At 46.9% G+C, this 26,039-nt stretch overlaps 1 protein-coding gene across 1 annotated transcript; it reads right to left on the minus strand.

Annotated features, from left to right (window-relative positions):
* Window positions 1-1,760: 1,760 nt before the first annotated feature.
* slc25a35 (solute carrier family 25 member 35) lies at window positions 1,761-26,039 on the minus strand. Its single transcript, XM_059976319.1, has 4 exons — window positions 25,944-26,039; window positions 7,467-7,619; window positions 6,369-6,503; window positions 1,761-4,083 (listed from the first exon to the last, which is right to left on the minus strand). Exons 1-4 carry the CDS (start codon window positions 26,037-26,039, stop codon window positions 3,916-3,918), a joined length of 552 nt encoding a protein of 183 aa, XP_059832302.1. The 3' UTR covers window positions 1,761-3,915.

Here is a 26,039-nt window from a genome sequence, read left to right on the forward strand (position 1 = left end):
TAATTAAGTAATATTGAGAATGTGAGTTGTAGAGTGTTGAAAATGAGTCCATAAGTTGCAGACTCAGATCTCAGTGTTGAGGTGAGTGAAGATATCCCCTCTGGTTGAGGGGTAATAACTGGTGCTGTGAGTCCTGAGGCTCCTGCACATCCTTCCTGATGGCAGCAGCAAGAAGACAGCATGCCCTGGGTGGTGGGGGGGTCCCTGATGATGGATATTGCTTTCCTGCGTTTCGTGTGGATGTGCTCAATGGTGGGGAGGGCTTTACCCGTGATGGCGCAGGCCATAGGCCATATCCACTACTTTTTCTAGGAATTCCCGGACAAGGACGTTGGTGTTTCCATTCTACTGTATTTGTTTGCATTTACTGTGAATGCCTGCAAGAAAATTAATCTCAACTTTAAAAGGCACCGGTGAGGCCTCAGTTGGAGTACCGTGAGCAGTTTTGGGCCCCTTATCTGAGAAAGGATGTGCTGATGAAAGGCTTGTCATACGTGCAATGATTGATGGCTCTGGGCCCGTACTCACTAGAATTCAGAAGAATGAGGGTAAGCTCATTGAAACCTATTGAATGTTGAAAGGCCCTGATAGCAGACATCCCACCTCTCCCGGAAGTTCCAGGAGTCTCCCGCAAACTGATAGCGGCTCCCTGAAACCTGCAAATGATGTACAATATCCCAGAAATCGTTTTTTGGGAGCATGAGAGTGAGAGCGAGGCAGCGGGGGAGAGTTTAACAGTGTCATTTGTTCATTAGCATAGCAAAGGTTATTTAAGTCAGCTGGCTAGCTGCCAAGGAGCGACTCTATTGCAGACATCCCATCTCTCCCGGGAGTCTCACGCAAATTAATGGTGCTACCTCCCGGAAATGAGTTTTTGCAGGTGGGATGTCTGTGATAGAGTGGATGTGGAGAGGATGTTTCCTTTAGTGGGGGAGTCTTCTAAGACCAGAGGACACAGCCTCAGGATAGAGGGACATCCATTTAGAATGGATATGAGGCAGAATTTCCTTACCCAGAGAGTGGTGAATTGATGGAAGTCGTTGCCATAGGTGACTAACAAGGCCATGTGATTGGGTATATTTAACACAGAAATTGATGGATTCTTGACCAGTCAGGGCATGAAGGGTTAAGGGGAGAAGGCAAGGAGATTGGGGCTGAGAAGGAAATGGATCAGCCATGATGAAATGGTGGAGCAGATTCAATGGGCCAAATGGCCTAATTCGGCTCCTATATGGTCTTATGGAATCAGTTGTCAGGTGAGTGAAGTTATCCTGATTCAAGAGCCTGATGGTTGAGGGGTAGTAACTGTTCCTGAGCTAGGTGGTGTGAGTTCTGAGGGGAGATGCTTCCCTGTGATAATGCTCCTTGTAGATCTGTCCAATGGTGGAAAGGTCTTTATCTGTGATGGACTGGGCCATATCCATTACTGGATGTGATGCACCTCAATGCAGCTGTGTTCAATGGTGGGGAGGGCTTTGTCTGCAGTGGACTGGGTTATATCCACTCTTTTTTTGTAGGATTTTCCATGCAAGGCCATTGGTGTTTCCATTCTATTGTGTTTCTTTGTATTTGCTGTGAATGCCCACAGGAAAATAATCTGAGGGTTGTACATGGTGACATATACATACTTTGATAATAAATTTACTTTGAACTTTTGCAATGGTGGAGGTAGACTCCAGAATTTTCAGCTGCTAACTGCACAGATCAGTGTGAGCTTTGTTAAAGTAAAAACCAACACCACCAATTTCTTTTAAAAATATAAACATTTAGTAACTAAACTTCTTTTACACTTTACATTTCTGAGAGACATCCATTACCGGTTGGGCATTACAGTCAAGATGTATAAATAACTATCTGAGGTATCAGACAATTCTAAATTCAACAATTTTTCTGTTCCTGACATTTGAACAAGCTTCATGTTCAGTGTCCTCCTTATTCTGCTAAGCTACGGGTTCCCAGCCTGGGGCCCACGGATCCCTTGCTTAATGGTATCGGTGTCGTGGTATTTCCACCAGACTTTGAGGCCAGTAGTCCCAGATGTGAATCTGGACGGCTCATTCTACCCGTGTTGGGTTAAGCATCGAGCTAGCAACTCGACCTCGTTTAAAAAATACAGACAAATGCTAAAGAAACAGCGAAAATGCTGCCCGATGTGCCAGAGAGGAACTACAGCAACAATTAAAAAAAAGGTTGGGAACCCGTTTTCCTCAAATGTTTCACCACATTGGTAAGTTGCGCAAGAGTCTTCCCAAATTTTCTCTCAGGGAGATCTGCATCCTCACAGCCAACCACGTGGCTGTAACCGCACATAGGAGTCCAGAGCTCCAGTTCCGATGGCTATTCTGGATACCGGAATCCACTGAGAAAGTCAAAGCCTTGAATGTCCATGAATCCGCCGCTCCACTGGAGCCTGGAGAAGGCCTGTCCTGGGGCTGTGGGACGGTGTGTCTGTGCGTGCGTATGTAGAATAAGGGCTTGTTTTACTGCTTTGTTGCTTGTTGTGTTTGCCAAGCATTGTGAGTTTCATTATGTCAGCGCTGGAATGTTCAGCAAGTACAGAGTGGACATGGAGGAGTCTAGGACCAGAGGGCACAGCCTCAGAATAGAATGACACCCCTTTAGAACAGAGATGAGGAGGATTTCTTTCACCAGAGGGCGGTAAATGTGAAATTCATTGCCACAGGCGGCTGTGGAAGCCAAGCCATTGGGTGTAAATAAAATGGAGGATGCTAGGTTCTTGAATAGTTAGGGTGTCAAAGGTTACAGAGAAGTTGGAGAATGTGGTTGAGAAGGTTAATAAATCAGCCATGATGGAACGACAGAGCAGATTTAATGGGCTGAATGGCCTAATTCTGCTCCTGTATCTTATGGACACTCGAGCTGCCTCCTGTACGTCCTTGGGTTGTTAACACAAACAGCACATGTCACTATACATTGTGACATGTGCATGATAAAGAACATTATTATGTTTCTGAATCTCAATTTACCCGCAGGGTTCTCCTTTTGATTTTTGGTACTGGGATGTGGATATTTCAGACTTTGCTTTCAAACTAAACTCAAGAGTGTACGGATGCCCTTCTGAGTGACCTTATGGTCTTCACAATGAGAACAGAATCGGTCTTCGGGCAACATAACTGGGGAAGGAAAGAGGGTCAAGGTATCAGGGCAAGGGCTTTTGTGAAAAACTGCGGGGCAAGGTTGCCAAGGCGATACACACTGGATGAACACAGCAAGTCAAACAACATCTATGGAGAGGAATAAACAGTCAATACTTCGAAAGGGTCAGCCCAAAACTTGACTGTTCATTCCCCTCCATAGATGAGTTCCTCCAGCGTTTTGTGTGTGTGTTGCTCTGGATTCCCAGCATCTGCATAATCTCATGTTTAAGGTTTAGAGGGATGTGGGCCAGACGCTGTCAAATAGGACCAGCGCACTGAGACAACTGGGTCAACATAGACCTGTTGGGCCAAAGGGCCTGTTTCTGTGCCGTATAACTCCAGGACTATCCATTGACGCTGCTGAAAGTTCCCAGCACTGCCAAAGCAACAGGACTGGTTTATTCCCCTCCATAGATGTTGCCTGACCTGCTGCGTTCCTTCAGCATTTTGTGTGCGTTGCTCTGGATTTCCAGCGGCTGCAGAATCTCAAGGCACAAGCCAACAATCATTATTGTCAGTGAGACTACCACGTATGTCCCCCCACACACACATAATACAGGTCAAAGGGCAACAGGCCCACTGTGAAATGAATGTCAAATCCCACCAACAGCCCTTAGTCTGTCGGACTGAAGACCTTTCACCTCCGTCCTAAACAAGCCCCGCTCTCCTTCCAGACTTGCAATGTTAGTTGACCGCGATGTCCCACTGGCTTCGCCCCCCCCCACCCCCCTTGGTAAGAGGGGTAACCGAGGTGACATCACCGCTCCCAGTAAACCTTGCGCAGCTCGTCCCAGAAGAAGAGGCTGAGGACGGTGTGTGGGCCCAGCCGGAAAAAAGAGGCCCCCATGCCCTTGTAGAGGCCAGCAAAGCCTTCCTTCCTCAGGGTCTTGGCGAAGCAATCCAGGTTTCCAGTGTAGAACAAGCCCTGTGGGAGAAAGGCACAGAAGGTAAACGACTTTACACCGTGAATGATAGGACACTGCGGAGTGAGGTAGAACAAAAGGATCTGGGAAAACAGGTCCATAATTCATTGAAAGTGGCATCACAGGTAGATAGGGTCATAAAGAAAGCTTTTGGAGCACTGGCCTTCATAAATCAAAATATTGAGTACAGGATTTGGGATGTTATGTTGAAGTTGTACAAGATATTGGTGAGACCTAATTTGGAGTACTGTGTGTAGTTTTGGTCACCTTCCTACAGGAAAGATGTAAATAAGGCTGAAAGAGTACAGAGAAAATTTACAAGGATGTTGCCGGGTCTGGAGGACCTGAGTTATAGGGAAGATTGAATAGGTTAGGAATTTATTCCTTAGAAGATTGAGAGGAGATTTGATAGAGGTATACAACATTATGAGGGGTATAGGTAGGGTAAAAACAACAGGCTTTTTCCACTGAGGTTGCGTGGGACTACAACCAGAGGTCATGGGTTAAGGGTGAAAGGTGAGAAGTTTAAGGGAAACATGAGGCAAAACCTCTTCTCACAGAGAGTGGTGAGAAGCTTCTCTTGAGTGTTGAAATCGAGCTTGCACGCACCATTCGTGCTGGCAGATCATCCCACTCTCACCAGTCTCTAACTATACCCCTCAAGATGTCGTATCCTTCCATCAAATCTCCTTTCAATCTTCTACATTCTAGGGAATAAAGTCCTAACCTATATAATCTATATAACTCAGGTCCTCCAGTCCTGGCAACATCCTTGTAAATTTTCTCTGTACTCTCTCAATCAGACATCAGTACCAGTTGAGGGAGATGTAGTTCAAGCCAGAATTAGAATAAAAACTATACATAATTAACATGTGCACAAAAAATAAACACAAGCATTAATATAATGACACTACTATACATAATTCAGTAATAAATGTAATTTGTAGTGGAAGTAGAGAGCGAGAAAAAGACAGTCTAAGGTAGTGTTTGGGTTTTTCAGGTCGATTCAAGAACCTGGTAGTTGAGGGGGTATGTGGGAAAGAAGCTGTTGTTGAACATTGAGTTGAGGGTCTTAGGATCCTTCAGAGATTCCCAACCAGGGGTCCAAGAACCCCTTGCTTCATGGTGTTGGTCCATGGCATAAAAAAATTTGGGAACCTGCTACCTCCTAATTGATGGCAGCAATGAGAAGGGGACTTGGCCCGGATGGTGTAGGTCCCTGAGATGTTGTGTCTTTTAAACGTCCTAGTTGGTGGGGAGAGATGAACCCAGGACTGAGTCTCTGTGGTTTTTTTTGGCACTAGTGTCCTGTTTTACAATCTTTTGCTTTGCTGTCCTGTAAAATTTATATTGTGTGTGTTGTCTGGACCTGTGTGCCTGTGATGCTGTTCCAAGTGAGTTTTTCCTTTAGGCTGTACCTCACCATGCAACGACGTGTGACAATAAACTCAACTGGACTCAGTCCGAGGGAGGTGGCAGATGTTGCAACCTGGAGCAGCACATAGAATGGTGGGGGATCTCCAGGGAGAAATGAGCAGTCGTCACCCTGAGTAGAAGATTGAGGGGAGATAGTCGGTATGAGAAGGTAAAGGGAAGGAGTGGGGCAAGAACTGGTAGATGAAGGGTGGATCCAAGTGAGCAGGTGTGATGGGTGGATGGAGGAGGGGAGAGTGAAAGCAATGACAGAGGCTGGGAGGTGATGGGTGGATCGCGATGAGTAGAGAGGATAGACAGATGGAGGAGGGAACAGCGGGAATAGTGACAGGCTGGGAGGTGATGGGTGGATCCAGGTGAGCAGGGGTGATGGGCAGATGGAGGAGGGGAGAGTGGGAATAGTGACAGAGACTGGGAGGTCACCCACTCCATCTACCCATCACTCACACACTCCTTTCACTGGGTCCCCGCCCTCCGCTGTTCCCATCGGCCCTTCCACCTCCCTTATTTGGTTCCATACGTCACCTTCCTCTCCTAACAGATCCCACCATCTGTAGCACTTTATGACAACCACCTCTCACCTCCCAGTCTCTGTCACTGTTCCCACTCTCTCCTCCTCCATCTGCCTATCACCCCTCCACAAATGCCGCCTGACTCACTGAGTTTCTCCAGCAAGTTACATGTAGCTCCAGATTTCTGGCATCTGCCACCTCTTGTATCTGTAATAAAGTTGCCTGAGGTTTTGACAGGTCCTGGCTCAGTCTGGGGTGCTGTGGCTGTGTTGGTCAGTATGCTGGTGTGTAGAATCAGCAGGGTGTTGTTGGCCAACCTCCCCAGGAACAGAGTGCATTACCTTTCCCTGCTGGTCCACGGGCTGGTTGTAGAGCCGGGTGCTAACCACATCGAAGGGGGTGATAGCCAAAACAGCAAACACGCTGCTGACTATCCCAGCCACCAGGGGCTCCAGGGGACTGGCCGGTGCGACCAGCTGTAGCGGGGAGAAAGAGAGGGGTGGAGGGGGGGAAGAGAGGGGAAAAGATGAACACAGACACAGTGCACAAAGCTGCCACCTACAGGTCACCCTGTGACCTTGCCCTCACATCACTCCCAGCCTCAACTGTGAGTTTGACCTTTAGTCACCCTTAAGGAGTGTAAATTACCATTGTGTAAGGCTGGGATTGTTTTCCCTGGACTGCAGGAGCTGAGGGGTGCCCTTAGAGAAGATTATAAAATCACAAGGCGGGTATGTGAATCGGAAAGGTTTGTCGGGATATGGACTAAATACAGGCAAACGGGAGTAGCTCGGACAGGCACTTGGGTCGGCATGAGTGAGGTGGGCCAAAGGGCCTGTTTTCTGTTGTCTCACTCTATGACTCGAACTGTTCACTCACTCCGTTTATCAGATTAAATCCAGGAACAACTGTGAAATGGGCTGAAAAATGGCAGAGGGAATTTCAAGTGTGAGATTTTGCACTTTGGGAGGACAAACCAGGGACAAACCTACAGGAAAGATATCCGTAAGATTGAAAGAGTACAGAGAAAATTTACAAGGATATTGTCGGGATCTGACGACCTGAGTATATGGAAGGTTTGAATGGGTTAGAACGTTACTGACTGAAACGAAGGCAGATTTAATAGAGGTGTGCAAAATTGTAGCGGAATTGATATGGTAAATGTGAGCTGGCTTTTTCCACTGAGGGCGAGACAAGAACTGCAGGTTCCAAGTTTATTATGAAAGGTGAACCTGAGGGGGAACTCAGGAGGTGGTGTGAATGTGGAATGAACTGCCAGTGGAAGTGGTGGATGCGGGTTCAATTGTGGCATTTAAAAGTTTGGATAGGTATATGGATGGCAGGGGTATGGTCCAAGTGCAGGTAATTGGATAGGGAAAAGACCAGGATGGGTTGGACTGGATGGGCCAAAGGGCCAGTTTTTGTGCTGTAGTGCTCACCTGCAGGTCCCTGGTGACCTGTTTAGTTTTGGAGAAGGCAGAGAGCTGGACAGCTGAGCCAACCATTACCCTCGGTACGGCCGAGCTTGATCCACGCCACAGCCCGATCATCCCATGTCGCTGATATATTGTGCTCAAGGCGTCCAGCATTCCCTAAGGAAGCAAACATGATCAACATCAAATTTATTGTCATTGTCAAGGGCACAGGGTACAAATGCCAGGCAAATTAACTTTCTGCAGCAGCAGCAGCACAGTACATTACAAACATAAATTTACATAAATTAGACATCACTTTCTTAACAAAATAAACAAAACAATATGAGTGCAAGTTAAAGGAAATATATTCTGAGATAGAATTAGAACATAAATTATACTTAATTTACAATTGCTCAAAAGTACAGTAGCTTGGAAAGTTTTGGCATGACATCTAAAACTTTGACAAACTTCTGCAGATGTGTCATGGAGGGTATAGTGACTGGCTGTATCACGGCCTGGTATGGAAACACCAATGCCCTTGAATGGAAAAATGCTAGAAAAAGTAGTGGATGGTGGTGGGGAAGAAGCAGTTGTTGAACCATGAAGTGGGGGTCGTCAGGTTTCTGTACCACCTGCCTGATGGGAGCATCGAGAAGAAGGCATGGCTGGAATGGTGGGAAGGGCTGAAACGAAGGCAGATTTAATAGAGGTGTACAAAATTGTAGCGGAATTGATATGGTAAATGTGAGCAGGCTTTTTCCACTGAGGGCGAGACAAGAACTGGAGGTTCCAAGTTTATTATGAAAGGTGAAATATTTAAGGTGAACCTGAGGGGGAACCACTCTCTCAACCAGCTTAATGTGAACATAAGAAATAGGAGCAGGAGTAGGCCATCCGGCCCATCGAGCCTGCCCCACCATTCAATAAAATCGTGGCTGATCTGTCTGTAAACTCAGCTCCATCTACCTGCCTTTTCCCCATAACCCTTAATTCCCTTACTATGTAAAAACCTATCTAACTGTATCTTAAATATATTTAGTAAAGAAGCCTCAACTGCTTCCCTAGGCAGAGAATTCCGCAGATTCACCGCTCTCTGGGAAAAACAGTTTCTTCTCCTCTCTGACCTAAATCTTTTCCCCTGAATCTTGAGGCAATGTCCCCTAGTTCTAATCTCACCTACCACTGGAAACAACTTTCCTACTTCCATCTTATCTATCCCTTTCAAAATTTTGTATGTTTCATTCTTCTGAACTCCAGAGAGTATAGTCCCAGGCGACTCAATCTCTCCTCATAGGTAACCCCTTCATCTCTGGAATCAACCTGGTGAACCTCCTCTGCACTGCCTCCAAAGCCAGTATATCCTTCCTCAAGTATGGAGACCAGAACTGCGAACAGTACTCCAGGTGCAGCCTCACCAGTACCCTGTATAGTTGCAGCATGACCTCCCTGCTCTTGAATTCAATCCCTCTAGCAATGAAGGCCAACATTCCGTTGCCTTCTTAATAACCTGTTGTACCTGCAAGCCAACTTTTTGCAATTCATGCACAAGCACTCCCAAGTCCCTCTGCACAACAGCATGCTGCAATCTTTCACCATTTAAATAATAATCTGCTCTTCTATTACTCCTTCCAAAGTGGATGATCTCACATTTACCAATGTTGTATTCCATCTGCCAGACCTTGGCCCACTCACTTAACCTATCTATAACCCTCTGCAAACACGAGGAAATCTGTAGATGCTGGAAATTCAAGCAACACACACAAAATGCTGGTGGAACACAGCAGGCCAAGCAGCATCGATAGGAAGAAGCACTGTCAACGTTTCAGGCCAAGTGATCATAGTATGATTGTATTTCACATTCAGGTGAAATAGTTAGCTAGTGTATTATGCTTGAACAAGGGAGACTACAACGGGATGAGGGAGGAGTATCCCTCTGCAGACTGTCCAGATCCTCTGTACAATTTGCTTTTCCACTCAGTTTAGTGTCATCAGCAAATTTTGCTCCACTACACTCAGTCCCCTCTTCCAAATCAACAATGTAAATGGTAAACAGCTACGGGCTCAGCACTGACCACTGCGGCACCCCACTCACCACAGACTGCCAACCGGGGAAACACCCATTTATACCAACTCTCTGCCTTCTATCGGTTAACCAATCCACTATCCATGCCAATACACTTCCTCCGACTCCATGCATCCATATCTTATTTATAAGTCTCCTGTGCGGCACCTTATCGAACACTTTCTGGAAATCCAAGTACACGACATCCACCTGTTCCCCTCTATCCACTGCACTCATTATGTCCTCAAAGAACTCCAATAAGTTTGTCAAACAGGACCTGCCCTTTCTGAATCCATGCTGCGTCTGTCTAATGGAACCACTCCTTTCTAAATGTTTTGCTATTTCTTCCTTAATGATAGCTTCAAGCATTTTTCTGACTACAGATGTTAAGCTAACTGGCCTATAGTTGCCCATCTTTTGCCTACATCCTTTTTAAAAAAGTGGCGTGACATTTGCTGTCTTCCAATTTGCTGGCACCTGCCCAGAGTCTAGCGAGTTTTGATAAATGATTACCAACGTGTCTGCTATAACCTCTGCCAATTTCTTCAGCACCCTGGGATGCATCCCCATTAGCACCAGGGGACTTATCTTCAGGCTCTCTAGTTTACTCATCACTCTCTCTTTAGTGACAGTAATTTTATCGAGGTCCTCACCTCCCATTTCATCCATAACATCTTTCTTTGGCATATTAGACGTGTCCTCCACCGTGAAGACCGACACAAAGTAGTTGTTCAATGCCTCAGCCATTTCCTTATCAACCAGTATTAATTTACTCTTCTCGTCTTCCAAGGGACCTACGTTGACTTTAGCCACCCTCTTCCGCTTTATATATTCATAAAAACTTTTGCTATCTATTTTTATATTTTGTGCCAATTTACTTTCATACTCTATTGTCCCCTTCTTTATTTCTTATTTAGTTGTTCTCTGTTGTTTTTTTTAAGTTTTCCCAATCCTCCAGTCTCCCACAACTCTTTGTACACATGAGCTTTTAATTTGATACTATCTTTTATTTCCTAAGTTATCCAAGGCTGGCTCTCCCCACACTTACTGTCCTTACTTTTGACTGGAATATACTTTTGTTGAGCGCTGTGAAAAATCTTTGAAAATATTCCACTGTTCCTCAACTGTCCTACCAAATAGCCTGTGCTCCCAATCCACATTAGCCAACTCCTCCCTCATTCCGTTGTAGTCTCCCTTGTTCAAGCATAATACACTAGTTTTAGATCTAACTATTTCATCCTCCATCTGAATGCGAAATTCAATCATACTACGATCACTCTTTCCAAGTGAATCCCTGACTACAAGATCGTTAATCTTACCTGTCTCATTGCACAGGACCAGATCTAAGATAGTATTTTCCCTTGTAGGTTCACTAACATGCTGCTCAGGAAAGCCACCGCGGATGCATTCTATGAATTCCTCCTCAAGACTTCCTTGACCAACCTGATTCGCCTAATCAACGTGGAAGTTAAAATCCCCCATGACAACTGCCATTCCGTTCTTACAAGCCTCAGTTATTTCTTGGTTAATCGCCTTTGCCACTGCAATATTTTTCAGATGGCCTATAGACAACACCCACCAGTGATTTTTTTCCCTTTACTATTCTTAATCTCTACCCAGATGGACTCAACATTCTGCTCCGTAGATCTTATATCATCTCTCACAATCGCCCTGATCTCACCCCTAATCAAGAGTGCCACTCCACCTCCTTTGCCTTCCTTCTATCTTTCCGTATTACCTGATACCCTTGGAGATTTAATTCCCAGTCATCTCCACCTTGCAACAAGGTTTCTGTAATGGCCACTAAATCATATGCCTTGGTACTGATCTGTGCCACAAGTTCACTAACCTTGTTTCTAATACTACAGACATTTCAATAAAGTGCCCTGATACTCATTGTCCTTTTAGAATCTAGTGACCTATATGATTTTTGCTTTTTACTTTTATGCACTCTACTTACTTTTATCTTCACTAACTCTGGCTTTGGTCTCTGCATCACTTCCCTCTTCTTTTCTGTGTGGGTTCCCATCCCCCTGCCATATTAGTTTAAAACCTCCGCAACAGCACTAGCAAACAATCTCCTAGGACGGGGGTCGGCAACCCGCGGCTCCGGAGCCACATGTGGCTCTTTTACGTCTGTGCTGCGGCTCCCTGTTGCTTTGGGAAATAATTGGTCAGTATTTAATTAAAATGTATTTTATGTTAGTTTGTTAGTTTTTGAAATGTAATTCTAAATTTGAAGATTATGGTGATCTTGTACAATCTAAATACGATGTTGTGGCAACCCATTTCCTGACATATCCAAACCGGCTCACAATTAGCCAGCGTTCAGGCTAAGGGAGATAGCCTACGGGGGTTTGTGAGTACGTGTCTTTTGCAGCATCCGCGCCCATGGGGGGCGGGTTGAGGGAGGCTTAAAAGCAAGGCTGTTTAGTTCGAATAAAGCTATCTTTGACTGCAGTTTACTGACTGCGTGTAGCACACCGCTACAACGTGTTTTATCGCTGGCTGTCCAGAGGGGAGGTGCTGAAACGCTTTGTCGCGTGTCTGGAAGAAGTGAAAACTTTCCTGGGCAGCAAAGGGCTCACCTTTCCTGAGCTGGAACAGCCAGAGTGGCTGGAAAAGCTACACTTCATGGTAGACATGACAGCGCACCTGAACACGCTGAACACAGCTCTTCAGGGGTAAGGACGTACAGCCCTGCACATGTTAGAGGATGTTTTGGCATTCGAGCGCAAGTTGACAGTGCTTGCCAGAGATTTACAGAAAGGCACATTGTCTCACTTCCCCAATTTGAGAGAGTTCAAACAAGGTCACGACATGATAAATTCGGAGTATTTACATTCTGCAATCATCGCAATGCAAACATCGTTTGGGAAACGCTTCTGTGAGTTCAGAGAGGAAAAAAACACATTATCCTTCCCGGTCACTCCCCTAAGCATCGATCCATCCCTACTGAATACGACTGCATTGCCAGGTGTGAGTCAACCTAACCAAGTATGATAAATATTTTAATTGCCTATTATTTTACGTATATTCATATGTTTTCATTGTTCAGTGAAATACTCCTTTTATTTTTCAGGTTGACAGCTGGCTTACGTTATTTTTGGTTTGCTGCTGGCGGCAAATTTAAGTTTGGCGTTTTTCATAAATACAAGAAGGACTCAAATAGACGTTGAGTATTTTACTTAAAAGTAACCTTCAACCCAACGTCTTTTTTTCGGAGTTCAAAATGTTTTTGTTGCATGCAGAAATGTAATTTCGTTTTCTCTGCAGGAGTTATCCAATTTCATAAATGCAACACATTATAGTTTGTTTATACATAGCATAAAGGCAAAACGAAACGTTGTATGCAGTGTTATTTCATTTTAAATGTCAAACAGGTTTTGCGGCTCCCAGTGTTTTCTTTTCTGTGGGAAACGGGTCCAAGTGGCTCTTTCAGTGGTAAAGGTTGCTGACCCCTGTCCTAGGACATTGATGCTCGCCCTGCCCACATGTAGACCATCTGAACGGTACTGGTCCCACCTCCCCCAGAAGTGGATCCAATGCCCCAAGAATCTGAAACCCTCCCTCCTGCACCACCGCTCAAGCCACATATTCTAGCTATCCTGCTATTCCAACTCTGGCTAGCACGTGGCACCAGTAATAATCCTGAGATTATTACTTTTGAGGTCCTACTCTTTATCTCCTAGCTCCCTAAATTCAGCTTGTAGGACCTCATCCCACTTTCTTCCTATATCGTTAGTACCTACATGCACCATGACAGCTGGCTGCTCACCCTCCCTTTTCAGAATGCCCTGTAGCCTCTCCGAGACATCTCTGACCCTTGCACCCGAGGCAACACACCATACGGGAGCCGGGTTTGTGGCCACAGAAGCTCCTCTCTATTTCCCTTACCAGGGAATCCCCTACCGCAACAGCTCCGCTACTCTTTTTCTTGCCCTCATGCGCAGCAGAGTCACCCACGGTGCCATGATTCTGGCTACTGCTGCCTTCACCTGATGAGCTGCCTTCCTCAACAGACTCCAAAGCGGTATATCTGCTTGGAGGGAGATGACCGCAGGAGACAACTGTACTACCTTCCTGCTACTTTTCCTATTGGTCATCCATTCCCTATCTCTCCTTAGATCATTAAACTGCGGTGTCACTAAATGTGCTATCCACCACATTCTCAGCATCTCGGATGTTCTAAAGTGAGTCCATGTTCAGCTCCAGTGCCCCCATGCAGTCCATCAGGAGCTGCATCTGGACACATGTCCTGCACACGTGGATAAATGTGAGGTTATCCACTTTGGTGGCAAGAACAGGAAGGCAGATTACTATCTAAATGTTGTCAAGTTAGGAAAAGGGGAAGTACAACGAGATCTAGGTGTTCTTGTACATCAGTCAATGAAAGCAAGCATGCAGGTACAGCAGGCAGTGAAGAAAGCTAATGGCATGCTGGCTTTTATAACAAGAGGAATTGAGTATAGAAGTAAAGAGGTCCTTCTGCAGCTGTACAGGGCCCTGATGAGACCCCACCTGGAGTATTGTGTGCAGTTTTGTCTCCAAATTGGAGGAAGGACATTCTTGCTATTGAGGGAGTGCAGCGTAGTTTCACAAGGTTAATTCCCGGAATGGCGTGACAGTCATATGTTGAAAGATTGGAGCGACTGGGCTTGTATACACTGGAATTTAGAAGGATGAGAGGGGATCTGATTGAAACATATAAGATTATTAAGGGATTGGACACACCAGAGGCAGGAAGCATGTTCCTGCTGATGGGAGAGTCCAGAACTAGAGGCCACAGTTTAAGAATAAGGGGTAGGCCATTTGGAACAGAGATGCGGACAAAACTTTTTCACCCAGAGAGTGGTGGATATGTGGAATGCTCTGCCCCAGAAGGCAGTGGAGGCCAAGTCTCTGGATGCATTCAAGAGAGAGTTAGATAGAGCTATTATAGATAGCGGGGTCAAGGGACATGGGGAGAGGGCAGGAACGGGGTACTGATTGTGTATGATCAGCCATGATCACAGTGAATGGCGGTGCTGGCTAGAAGGGCCAAATGGCCTACTCCTGCACCTACTGTCTATTGCACACGTGGTCTCCAGGGGCACTGTCAGCCTTCCTGAGACATCAAGTTGTTCAGCTTGCTCCATTTCCTCTGCCAGCGCTTAATCTCAGCAGTGAAAATGGGGGTGGTGGGGGGGGGGGGAATCTCTCCCTGACAACACTGAGTGTGGCCTACACCTTGCAGACTTCAAAAAGACAGTTCGCCACCCCCTCCTCCCACAACTCACTGACTGTACCCTTAACCACACACGGGAGAAAAGCGGAGAGGCAGAGGAAATCCATGTGGTCACCGGGAGAACAAACTCCTGACAGACTGTGGCTGGAGTCGAACCCGAATGTTTCAGCTGGTTCTGTAAAGAGACTGCAGGGCTCCACTTCTGAGCCGCCCTTTGCCACCCGTGTGGCACCTAGGGTGCTGCACCCCCTCTGTGTTTGAGTGGCTTCCCTACCACCACTCCCGGGGAGTGTGCCTGTACTCACGGGGGGGTGGGGGGGTGGGAGAGGGTCCACGGGGAGTGTGATGGTATTCACAGGGAGTCCTGGGTAGAATGTCAGTCTTTACATGGGGTGCTGGGGAGTGTGTCAGTCTTTACAGGGGCTCCCAGGGAGTGTGTTGGTATTTAGAGGGTGTCCTGGGTAAAATATTGGTCTTTGCTGGGGAGTGTGTCAGTATTTACAGGGCGTGGTGGTGAGTGCTTTGGTATTCACAACTGGCTCTGGGGGGGTATGTCAGTATTTTCGTGGGCTTGTGGAGTGTGGCAATCTCTCATGGGTTTTTCGAGGATTGTGTCATGGTTTAAATTCTTGCCTCCACCATCACTTCCCGGTTGGCTTCCCTTTTCCTGGCTTCTGATTTTACAAATCGGCCCTATTTCACAAGGACTCCGGGGAGTTGTGCAAGAGATCCTTGTGAGGTCATTGCCACTGAGAGAAACCTCTGCTGAATGAACATTCCCCGAACTGCCTCTGAATTTTGGCCTAAGCCGCTCTCCGTCTGCTGCCATTACTCTGTGGCCCACACCTTCCGCAAAGGGGGTGAAAATGCTCGCCGAAGGTTAGGAGCAGCCCCCACAGGTATGTGCATAGCCCACTCCACGTGGTACATGGCCTCTCCCAACTGCAGAAGTGACAAATGACCGGGAGATCCACGTGCCGGCTTATGAACTTATTGCAAAGAGCTACCTCCAGAGTGCACTTTCGATATCTGCAATATGGAGCAGGTGTGATCGGCTAAAGATGTGACAGCAACTCAGTGCATAAAATCATGCAGACATGGTCAAGAGGTTCAGTTGTTTTTCAGACCAAATGTCAGAATGGGGAAAAAATGTGATCTGGCTGATTTTGCCCATGGAATGTGTTGGTGCCGGACAGGGTTGTTTGAGTATCAAGATGAGGGGTTCCCAATCTGGGGTCCACAGACACCTTGCTTAATGGAAGGTCCATGGCATAATAAGGTTTGGGAACTCCTGCTCTAAAGTTTACAGAGAATGGTTCAAGAAACAAAAAAAAAAATCCAGCAATTGGCTAATTCTGTGGGTGAAGACACCTTGTTAATGAGAGAGGTCAGAGGAGAATGGCCAGACTGGTTCAATCTGACAGGAAGGTGACAGTAACTCAAATAACCACGTGTAACAACAGTGGTGTGCAGAAGAGCGTTAGTGTTGTGTAGTGGACAGTGAGGAAGACCATCAGAGCTTGCAGTGGGATCTAGACCAGCTGGGAAAATGGACTGAAAATGGCAGATGGAATCTAATGCAGACAAGTGAGAGGTGCTGCAGTCTGGGAGGACCAGCCAGGGTAGGTCCTACACAGTGAACGGTAGGACAGTGAGGAGTGCAGTAGATCAATAATTCATTGAAAGTGGCATCACAGGTTGATAGGGTCACAAAGAAAGCTTTTGGCATGTTGGCCTTCATTAATCTGAGTGTTGAGTACAGAAGAGGGGATGTTATGTTGAAGTACAAGACATCAGTGAGGCTGAATTTGGAGTATTATGTGTTCTGGTCACGCAGCTACAGGAAAAGTACAAATAAGACTGAGAGTTCAGAGAAAATTTACAAGGAGGCTAATGGGTCCTGAGGACTTGAGTCACAGAGAAAGGCTGAATAGCTTTAGAATTTATTCCCTGGAGCCCAGGAGAATGAGGGAAGATTTGATAGAGATTTATGAGGGGTATAGATAGGGTAAATGCATACAGGCTTTTTCCACTGAAGTTGGGTGAGTCATGGGCTGGAGGTGAAAGGTGAAATATTTAAGGAGAACCTGAGGGAAGCTCTTCATTCAGAGGGTGATGCGAGTGTTGAACAAGCTGCCAGTGGGTGTGGGTTTGATTTCAACATTTAAGAGAAGTTTGGGTAGGTATGTGGATAGGAGAGGTACAGAGGGTGCAGGTCAATGGGATTGGGCAGAATCAGGTATGGCATGGATTAGGCCAAAGGGCCTGTTTCTGTGCTCTAGCACTCTGACTCTGTGACTATGATCCCATGGGCACTGAATGAACTGGGGTATGGTACAGGTTGCTTCACTGTTGTGGACAGCAGCTGTTGGATGGAAGGTGCCAAAGTGTCAGCCACATCCACCACTGAAACACAACCAGTTCTGTGTCAGAGTGCATGCTTACAATGAGTAAGTTGTGAAGTAAAGGTTCCTTCAAAAGATTCGACAAAAGGTTCCTTCGTCTAACCTGTGTCCCAGGACTGTGTGATGGGACAGTGTAGAGGGAGCTTCACTTTGTGTCTGACCCAGGGAATGTGTGATGGGAGGGTGTAGAGGGAGCTTCACTCTGTGTCTGACCCTGGGAGTGTGTGATGGGACTGTGTAGAGGGAGCTTCACTCTGTGTCTGACCCAGGGAGTGTGTGATGGGAGGGTGTAGAGGGAGCTTCACTCTGTGTCTGACCCTGGGAGTGTGTGATGGGACAGTGCAGAGGGAGCTTCACTCTGTGTCTGACCCTGGGACTGTGTGATGGGACGGTGTAGAGGGAGCTTCACTCTGTGTCTGACCCTGGGAGTGTGTGATGGGACAGTGTGGAGGGAGCTTCACTCTGTGTCTGACCCTGGGAGTGTGTGATGGGACAGTGTAGAGGGAGCTTCACTCTGTGTCTGACCCAGGGAGTGTGTGATGGGAGGGTGTAGACGGAGCTTCACTCTGTGTCTGACCCTGGGAGTGTGTGATGGGAGGGTGTAGAGGGAGCTTCACTGTGTCTGACCCTTTTTTTTAATTACAAAATCCTTTATTACAAATATCGGTGCTATACAATATATACAAAACAGTGGCAAACACAATTACTGCACTACAAATAGACAATAGACATTACACCAGAATGTTGCCATCCCTATCCACGATGGCATTTACACCCCGCGGAGCCCAACGGTCTCGAAACTCCTCCAAGGCCGCTGTGGACTGCGCGTGTTCTTTTTCAATAGTTACCCGGGCACGAACATACCCCCTGAACATTGCCAGGCAGTCTGCCCGGGGAGATCCTCCCGCCACCCGTTTCCAAGACCGACGGATGGCGGATTTCGCCAGCCCCAGGAGCAAGTTGACTAGGACATCCTCATCTCTCCATGCCCCCTTCCTTACTGGATGACCATATATAAACAGGGTGGGACTAAAATGCAGCCAGAAGGCGAGAAGCAGCCCATGCAAATATGCAAAAAGAGGCTGCAGCCTCACAAACTCCATGTACATGTGGTACACGGTCTCCTCCAGCCCGCAGAAGTGGCGTGTGGGTGGGAAGTCCATGTACAAACTGAAAAACGTATTGCAGGGCACTGCCCTATGCAGTACCCTCCAGCCGAGATCCCCCAGGTGCATGGGAAGAACCCCGGCATAAAGGGACTTCCAGTGGGGACCCTCTTCACCTCTGGGTGGAAGGACCGACCGCCATGGCGTGTCGGGACGGTGTACAAGGGCAAGGAAGTGGAGGATGTGGAGTAGCAGCCCATACAGATACCTCCTACTTGCATTCCTGAATGGGACTGTGGGTATCGATGAGAGACGGCTCAAGTTGTGTGGACATGGCTCCCGGAGAAGATTGCGGGGTCTGGGCCCCACCAGCAGCTCGGCCTGAGTCAGTCCACACAACTGAGCCGCACCAACAGCCACTGAGGTAGGGCAAGGGTCGGCCGGGACCCCGCCCTCCACCAGAGGAGGGGATTTCCGGCCTGAGGCGACCATGTTCCAGACTCTCAGTAGGTCCTGATAGAAGCCGGGCAGACTCCGCAAAGCAGTACGGCTGACACCCGCCGGTGGTAGCCGCATGTCTTCGTGAAGACAGCAGCCCCTCCGGAGGAAGAAAGTCGCCAACACGTGCCACCTGGCAGGGTGCTCGGCGTACAGGAATCTCTGCAGAGTCCTGAGGCGGAGAGCCGCCAGCTGCATTCGGACGCACACCAGCAACTGTCCGCCCTCTCCCACTGGGAGACTCAAGACCGCTGCAGAGACCCAGTGTTTCCTGTTGCCCCAGAAGAAGTCCACTAATTTCCTCTGCAGTCTTGCAACAAACAGGGCAGGAGGGGCCAAGGTGACCATCCGATACCACAACATGGAGGCCACCAGCTGGTTTATGACCACCACCCTGCCTCGATAGGAAAGCACCCTGAGAAGGCCTGACCAGCGCCCCAGCCGGGCCATGACTTTCGTCTCCAGGTCCTGCCAGTTCGTCAGCCAGGTCTCCCCAGAAGGACTCAGGTAGACTCCCAGATAGAGGAGACGCCTAGTGTCTGACCCTGGGGGTGTGTGATGGGACGGTGTGGAGGGAGCTTCACTCTGTGTCTGACCCTGGGAGTGTGTGATGGGACAGTGTAGAGGGAAGTCCACTAACTTCCTCTGCGTTCTTGCAACTAAGGGGCACTTGACTGGGTGGACCACAGCTTGCTGGTGGGCACTCTGCAGGTATTTGGGCTCAGACCACACTTTGTAGCCCAGGTTTGGCTCCTATTCTCTGCCGCAGAGTGCCTTGTTAAGGTCAATGGATCACTGACAGCGCTCATTCCCTTCAGAAGAGGAGCACGTAAGGGGTGCCCCAAGTCCGGTCAAATGCGATCTGTGTCGAGCCATTCCTGAGCCTTCGGCAAGGTTCTTCGGTCCCATCTTCGGTCCGCTTCTGCATGAACCGGACATGGAGGTCGTCCTCTCGGCCTACACCGATGATGTACTCCTCATGGTGACAGATCTCAGTGACCTCTGGAGGATGCACGAGTGCCAAGAAGTTTTCCTGCCAGCATCCATCACTAGGCTCAACTGGGCATAATGTCCTGGACTCTTAGTGGGTCAGTGGCAGGCAGACTCCCTGCCAGAAGAGATGAGATCTTTTGAGTGGAGCACCAGGCATCTCCTCTAAATGGGTGTCTACCCGAGTCCTTCTGGGGAGACCTAGCTGGCGAACTGGCAGGACCTGGAGATGAAAGTCATGGCCCGGCTGGGGCGCTGGTCAGGCCTTCTCAGGGTGCTTTCATATCGAGGAATGGTGGTGGTCATAAACCAGCTGGTGGCCTCCATGTTGTGGTACCAGATGGTCACCTCAGCCCCAACTGCCCCCCCCCCCTTTACCACATCTCTTCCTGCGACTGTGTGATGGGACAATATAAAGGGAGCATCACTCTGTGTCTGGGCCTGGGAGTGTGTGATGGGACAGTGTAGAGGGAGCTTCACTCTGTGTCTGACCCCGGGAGTGTGTGATGGGACAGTGTAGAGGGAGCTTCACTCTGTGTCTGACCCCAGGAGTGTGTGATGGGACAGTGTGGAGGGAGGTTCACTCTGTGTCTGACCCTGGGAGTGTGTGATGGGACAGTGTAGAGGGAGCTTCACTCTGTGTCTGATAGGTTGCCAGAAAACAACCTATCCCAACCCACATCTGCAGGATCCTTTGATGAAAATACTCTAAGAGCTCCTCGGAGGGGGAAAGAGACAGAGTTACCACTTCAGATCCACTCCAAGACTCTTCATTGTCACACTCTTCTCCAGCTATTTGAGCTGAAACATTAATTTCTCCATCTCCCCCATCTCTGTCTCTCACTCTCCACAGACAGCACCTGACTTGCTGAGCAATGTTTCCTCTAATTTGTAATGACCAGTGTGCACAAAAATCTTCTGCTGTGCAATATTTTTCCCAGTGATAACAACATGTGCTCATTGAATTTTTTAAGCAGAAGTAAGCCTGAAGCTATTTTAAGGCTAATAAGCCATTCTGCTTTAAATGAACTAGCAGTTCTTTAATGTTTCACACCCTTTACTGTTTTGGAGTTTGACACAGTGAATCAACAATTTCTTTTAAAAAAACAGTATAAATAAGCCAGTTCTAAAATCTGTAGAGAAATCATCACAAACTCTACGTTGTCAACACCATCCGCATCAGAAACTGAAAAGGAAATGTGATCGTGTAGGATCCTGAAATATACATGTCAACGAGGAAGAGGGCGACAACCTTTATGTGCTAGTAGCAAAGGATGTGCGTGGGCGCACACTTTAGAGGGAACATTGCTGCTGAGTGCTACCAGGACTCTTCCTGATACTGTCTCAGATTTTTGACATCTGCCAAGGACCTGACAGGACAGATGGAGAGAGCCTCTCGTGATGACTCCAGACAGCCTTAAAATTACACAAGATCAGGGAGAGCCTCTTCACACCAGGGGTGTGGAAACCTGGGACATTCCCACAGAAACCTCTAATGGGCTGGAAGAGTCATTTAAATCGGTGAGATCCATGCTGACAAAAAATGCCCATCTCAGCTGATCTCACTTGCCCACATTTGGTCTGTATCCCTCTAAATCTTTCCTGCCCAAGTGTTGTTCTTGCACCACTCCCTCCATATTCCCACTAACTTCTGCACAAAGAAGTTCCCTCCTCATTGCTGTTAAACCTCTCCCTTCTCACCTAAACCTATGCTCTCCCTGGCAGTATGCACTCACTCTATACATGCCGCATCCCTTCCATAAGATTATTCTTTGGTTTCCAACAATCCTAATGCATAAAGTCCGAGTGTACCCAAACTTTCCCTGCAACACAGTCCCACAGCTCCTAACACATCCATCGGTTCAGTACAGGTGATCCAGATTCAATTCCCACTCCTGCTTGTAAAGAGTTTATACATCTCCCCGTGTCCACTGTGGTTTCCTCCGGGTGCTCTGGTTTCCTCCCACAGTCCAAAGACGTTACTGGTTGGTAGGTTAATTGGTCGTTATAATTTGTTCCATGATTAGGTCTGGGGTTCCTGGGCAGCACGGCTCAAAGGGATGAAAGGGCCTCTTCTGTGCTGCATCTCAACAAATGGTTGCATTGTGTTGGCCAATCTCAGCAATTTACTTGCAAACGTTTCAACACCATACAAGGAGACATTGTCTGTGCACAGTTGATTGTGCTGTGTCCTCCGAATGCTTGGCTTCGGTATACTTATGAATCAGCTGATTTGCATTTCCAAAATGACAACCATTGTGATGTAGGGAAGAAGTCTTGTCATTGATTGGCTATGGGGGGGATCTTCATGTGTTGTGGTCTGGAATTTTGCCCGGATCAGCTGATAAATAGGATCAGGGTTTACGGAAAACCAGAATTCTTTTGCATGCTGCATGGTTGACTCTCACCGATGCCCATTTGAATTTGTGTGCCTCTACACCCCTCTCTAACTTGAGCTACACATTTTCCAAATTATTTCCAATCTCAATAAATAAGAAATCTTCTGTAAACTCTTTCCATCTTAATGTGCTCATGACAACAGGGTGAGCAGAACTACTGTAATACCCCAGGGTGCAGTCTCACCAACGTCTCATCCAACTGCAACGAAGCTGGTAGATGAAGAAACAAGTCAGGACATGTCTGCACCACCTTGATCTCTCCCCCTCTCCCTCTCACGACAGGGGACAACATAATCAAAGACACCTCCCAGCCTGGTCATTCCCTCCCGAATGGTCATGCATCAGGGTTGAACAGTCATGTCCTCACTCCCATCGGGCAGAAGATTCAAAAGCCTGACAACACATAGCACTGGACTGAAGGACAGCTTCCATCTCTTCTGGTCAAGGTGGTGCTGAACTCAAAGTTCATTTATTATCAAATTATGTATACATTATACAGTCGTGAGTTTCGTCTCCTTACAGGCAGCTACAAAACAAAGAAACTAATAAAAAAAGACCAACATCCACACAAAATGGAGAGGAAAAAAAACACACCCTAAGGTTCATTTTTTTCTGTGGACTGTCACTTTAAAATGCCGAGAGAATGAGATTGTTTGCTCTGTTGCTATGGTGAGCAGCTCGTGCTTGGATTTATACAAGAATACTACAGAACTGCTGTTGGCTTCTGGGTTACTATGGTGAGAGAGGTGGAGTTATTTGATGGACAATGAATGTTTATGGTTTCTCGCGGCTTGTTTTGAATAAGCAAGATCAGATGACTTTCACACATAGAAAGACACATGCTCAGAGTCAAGATGGTTTCAGTCAGTGGAAGACACCAGTGAGTCGGTCGCTGGTTTAAACTTTCAGTGGCCCAAAGGGGTGAGTTGAGATCGATCCAAAGTATTGATAAATGACTCACGCAAGTTTCTGCAACTAGAAGCTTGCAGAGAGGAGAGGAAGGTTTGGAACAGAAGAAACCTAGTTACATAGAGATCACTGTTTGGACTCTGTCTCTCGCTAAGTAGCCCTTAAAGGGTGAGTTTGGCTTTCTCAAACTATTTCTTATCTGAGCTTGGAAAAAATTAGAAGCACTATCTTTGACTCATCAATTAAATTTGAAGAAACTTGGAGACCGTTTATTAGACATTTTCATATGAATTAATTTGGCCTTTTCCAGACCTTTTCTCTGCTTATTCATGTTCAGGTATGGAGTTCCGGAGTTCTTTGACACTATCATATACTTGTAAACTGTTATTATTGCCCAGGTTAGTTTAGTTTAGTGTTTTATTTTTTTTTATATATTTTTTTTCACATATTTTTAATATATTTTTTTCTTTTTTAATGGTTATTTTTGTTTTTTTTTCATATAATCATGTGGAATTGATTGATTAAGGTATTCTCTTCTGTTGATGTTTAGTAGGATATTGTTATCTTATTATCAATGTGATTTCAAGTCTATTGTATTCACAACTTACTTATTACTATGTTATTTTTTTGTGTATATATGAAAATCAATAAAAAGATTGAAAAAGAAAGAAAGGGTGAGTTTGTTTCCATTCAGATACGAAAGTGTGATTGTCACAGAGTTGATCCACAGGAGTGAGTTCTCTGGTGAGGGGAGAACCCTTGTGAATACCACTTGTGTGTTTACCCTTTCTCTGGGTGTGGAAGAAAGGCACCCCTGTGGCAAATCACTGTTGGGAGTTATTTTGTATGTCGTGGAACTGGATAAGTGGCTATCACTGATGCACCATCAATAACTCTCGGAGATGTGAGTTGAGATAGGCTTTTATTAGCTGGAAGAAAACACCATCAGCAGCAAGAGCCCATCACACAACATCCTGGAGACTGAGGGAGGAGCAGTGCCTCCATTCGCCTTTATACAGGGGTCTGTGGGAGGAGCCACAGGAGCAGTCAGCAGAGGGGCGTGTCCAGACAGGTATATGTAGTTCACCACAATCACGTTGTGTGTGATTGGGGTAACACTGTGGAATCTACTGGTGTGTCGACCCTTGCTTGGGTGGTGATTCCTTTGAAGATGGTCCCCTTTGTGATAAGCTACTGTTGGTGATATTTTGCATGAGGATTCGGAAGACAACAAGAAGATCGAGAACATCTGTTTGTTTGGATTACAAATCTCTCTCTCTCTCTCTCACTTCAAATTCTGTGGATTGAACTGAACGGAACATTCTTACGTACCATCGTAAGACTGTGACTCTTGGCACCTGAGCTTGAATAAGTTTGGGAACTTTATTTTTACACCTATATATGTATAACACTGCTAACCCTTGGTTTACCTGGTTTAAGTTACTATATTACGTAGTTACTAATAAAATAGTCCTTGTTAACAGCAAAACCAGACTCCAGGTGTGTTCTATTGCTGTTGAAACTTTTACAGTGTTGCGTGCACGTGAGAGATATTTTCCCCAGGGTTGCATGTAAGTAACACACACATTGTACACAATAAAAGCACGCAATAGATGTTCAGAATGGAAGTGAGTCCACAGACATGAAGGCCATTGCAGGCCAACAGACTCAGTTTCAGTTCATCACACAGCGGAGCAAATCATCACCAATCTGGCAGACACAAAGCCTGGAGCAGCTGGAGCAACTACAATGGCCTCTGTGGTTCTGGCTCAGAGTTAGCTGAACATATTATAGAATATGGATAGAATAGGGATGGGGAGTTAGGGTATAGAGTAGGCATGGGGAGTTAGGGTATAGAGTAGGCATGGGGAGTTAGGGTATAGAGTAGGCATGGGGAGTTAGGGTATAGAGTAGGCATGGGGAGTTAGGGTATAGAGTAGGCATGGGGAGTTAGGGTATAGAGTAGGCATGGGGAGTTAGGGTATAGAGTAGGCATGGGGAGTTAGGGTATAGAGTAGGGATGGGGAGTTAGGGTACAGAGTAGGGATGGGGAGTTGGGGAGTTAGGGTATAGAGCAGGGATGGGGAGTTAGGGTATAGAGTAGGGATGGGAGGTGAGAGGTCAAGAGGAAAGAAAAGGGATTAACATGCCTGTCCTAGTTTGCGAAGTCAGCTCCAGCAGTCTCACAGGATGAGATCAAAAGTGAGATATTCAAAGACCAGGAAGCTGGTTCTGCAATGCTCCATAGGGAGCGAAGGCCATGACAAGGCACAGAAGACAACAAGGTCATCCGCTGCAACCAAGGAAGACCCCAGTTTGTGATGGCTACTTGTACAACTGGACATGGACTTACAAGGTCGGGAGAGTGGAACTGCCCCAGTTCCACCTTAAAAAGTCTCCCGCACAGATTTCCTCTCGGACAGCCAAGCGGAGTAAGTGAAGAGTCAGGGGCGGGAGCCAGTGTTCAGAGTGCTCCGCAGTCAAAGGCCAGCATTCCCAGACCGAGGATGGAGGGTCTGTGCGGGCAGGAAGTGTGAGAGTAAGTGACACCAGAGGTCAGCAACTCCAAGGGTCTGAGGTCAACGTGAGCCCAGAAGTCAAAGCCCAAAGGTTAAATCCCATGAAATCTCGAGAATGGTGCGGAAGAAAAATCCAGTGAGCAACTTGTTGAAAACACCTTGTTAATGAGAGAGGTCAGAGGAGAATGGCCAGACCGGTTCACATTGGCAGGAAGGCGACCGTAACTCAAAAAACTGTGTTACAACAGTGCTGTGCAGAAGGACATCTGAACACACAACATGATGAACCTTCACGTGAATGGGCAACAGCAGCAGATGATCACAAACATATGCTCAGAGGCCACTTTATTAGGTACAGGAGATACAACAGGCATGCCAGAGCTTACCTGGTGCTTGTACTGATGCCCCACTGCGATGCTGGGTGCAGACTGAGCCTGGAGATGTGTCTTCACCTGTAAAATGACACAGAGCTTCAGAAACAT

The sequence above is a fragment of the Hypanus sabinus genome, chromosome 7 (assembly GCF_030144855.1).
Source record: "Hypanus sabinus isolate sHypSab1 chromosome 7, sHypSab1.hap1, whole genome shotgun sequence".
Lineage (NCBI taxonomy): Eukaryota > Metazoa > Chordata > Chondrichthyes > Myliobatiformes > Dasyatidae > Hypanus > Hypanus sabinus.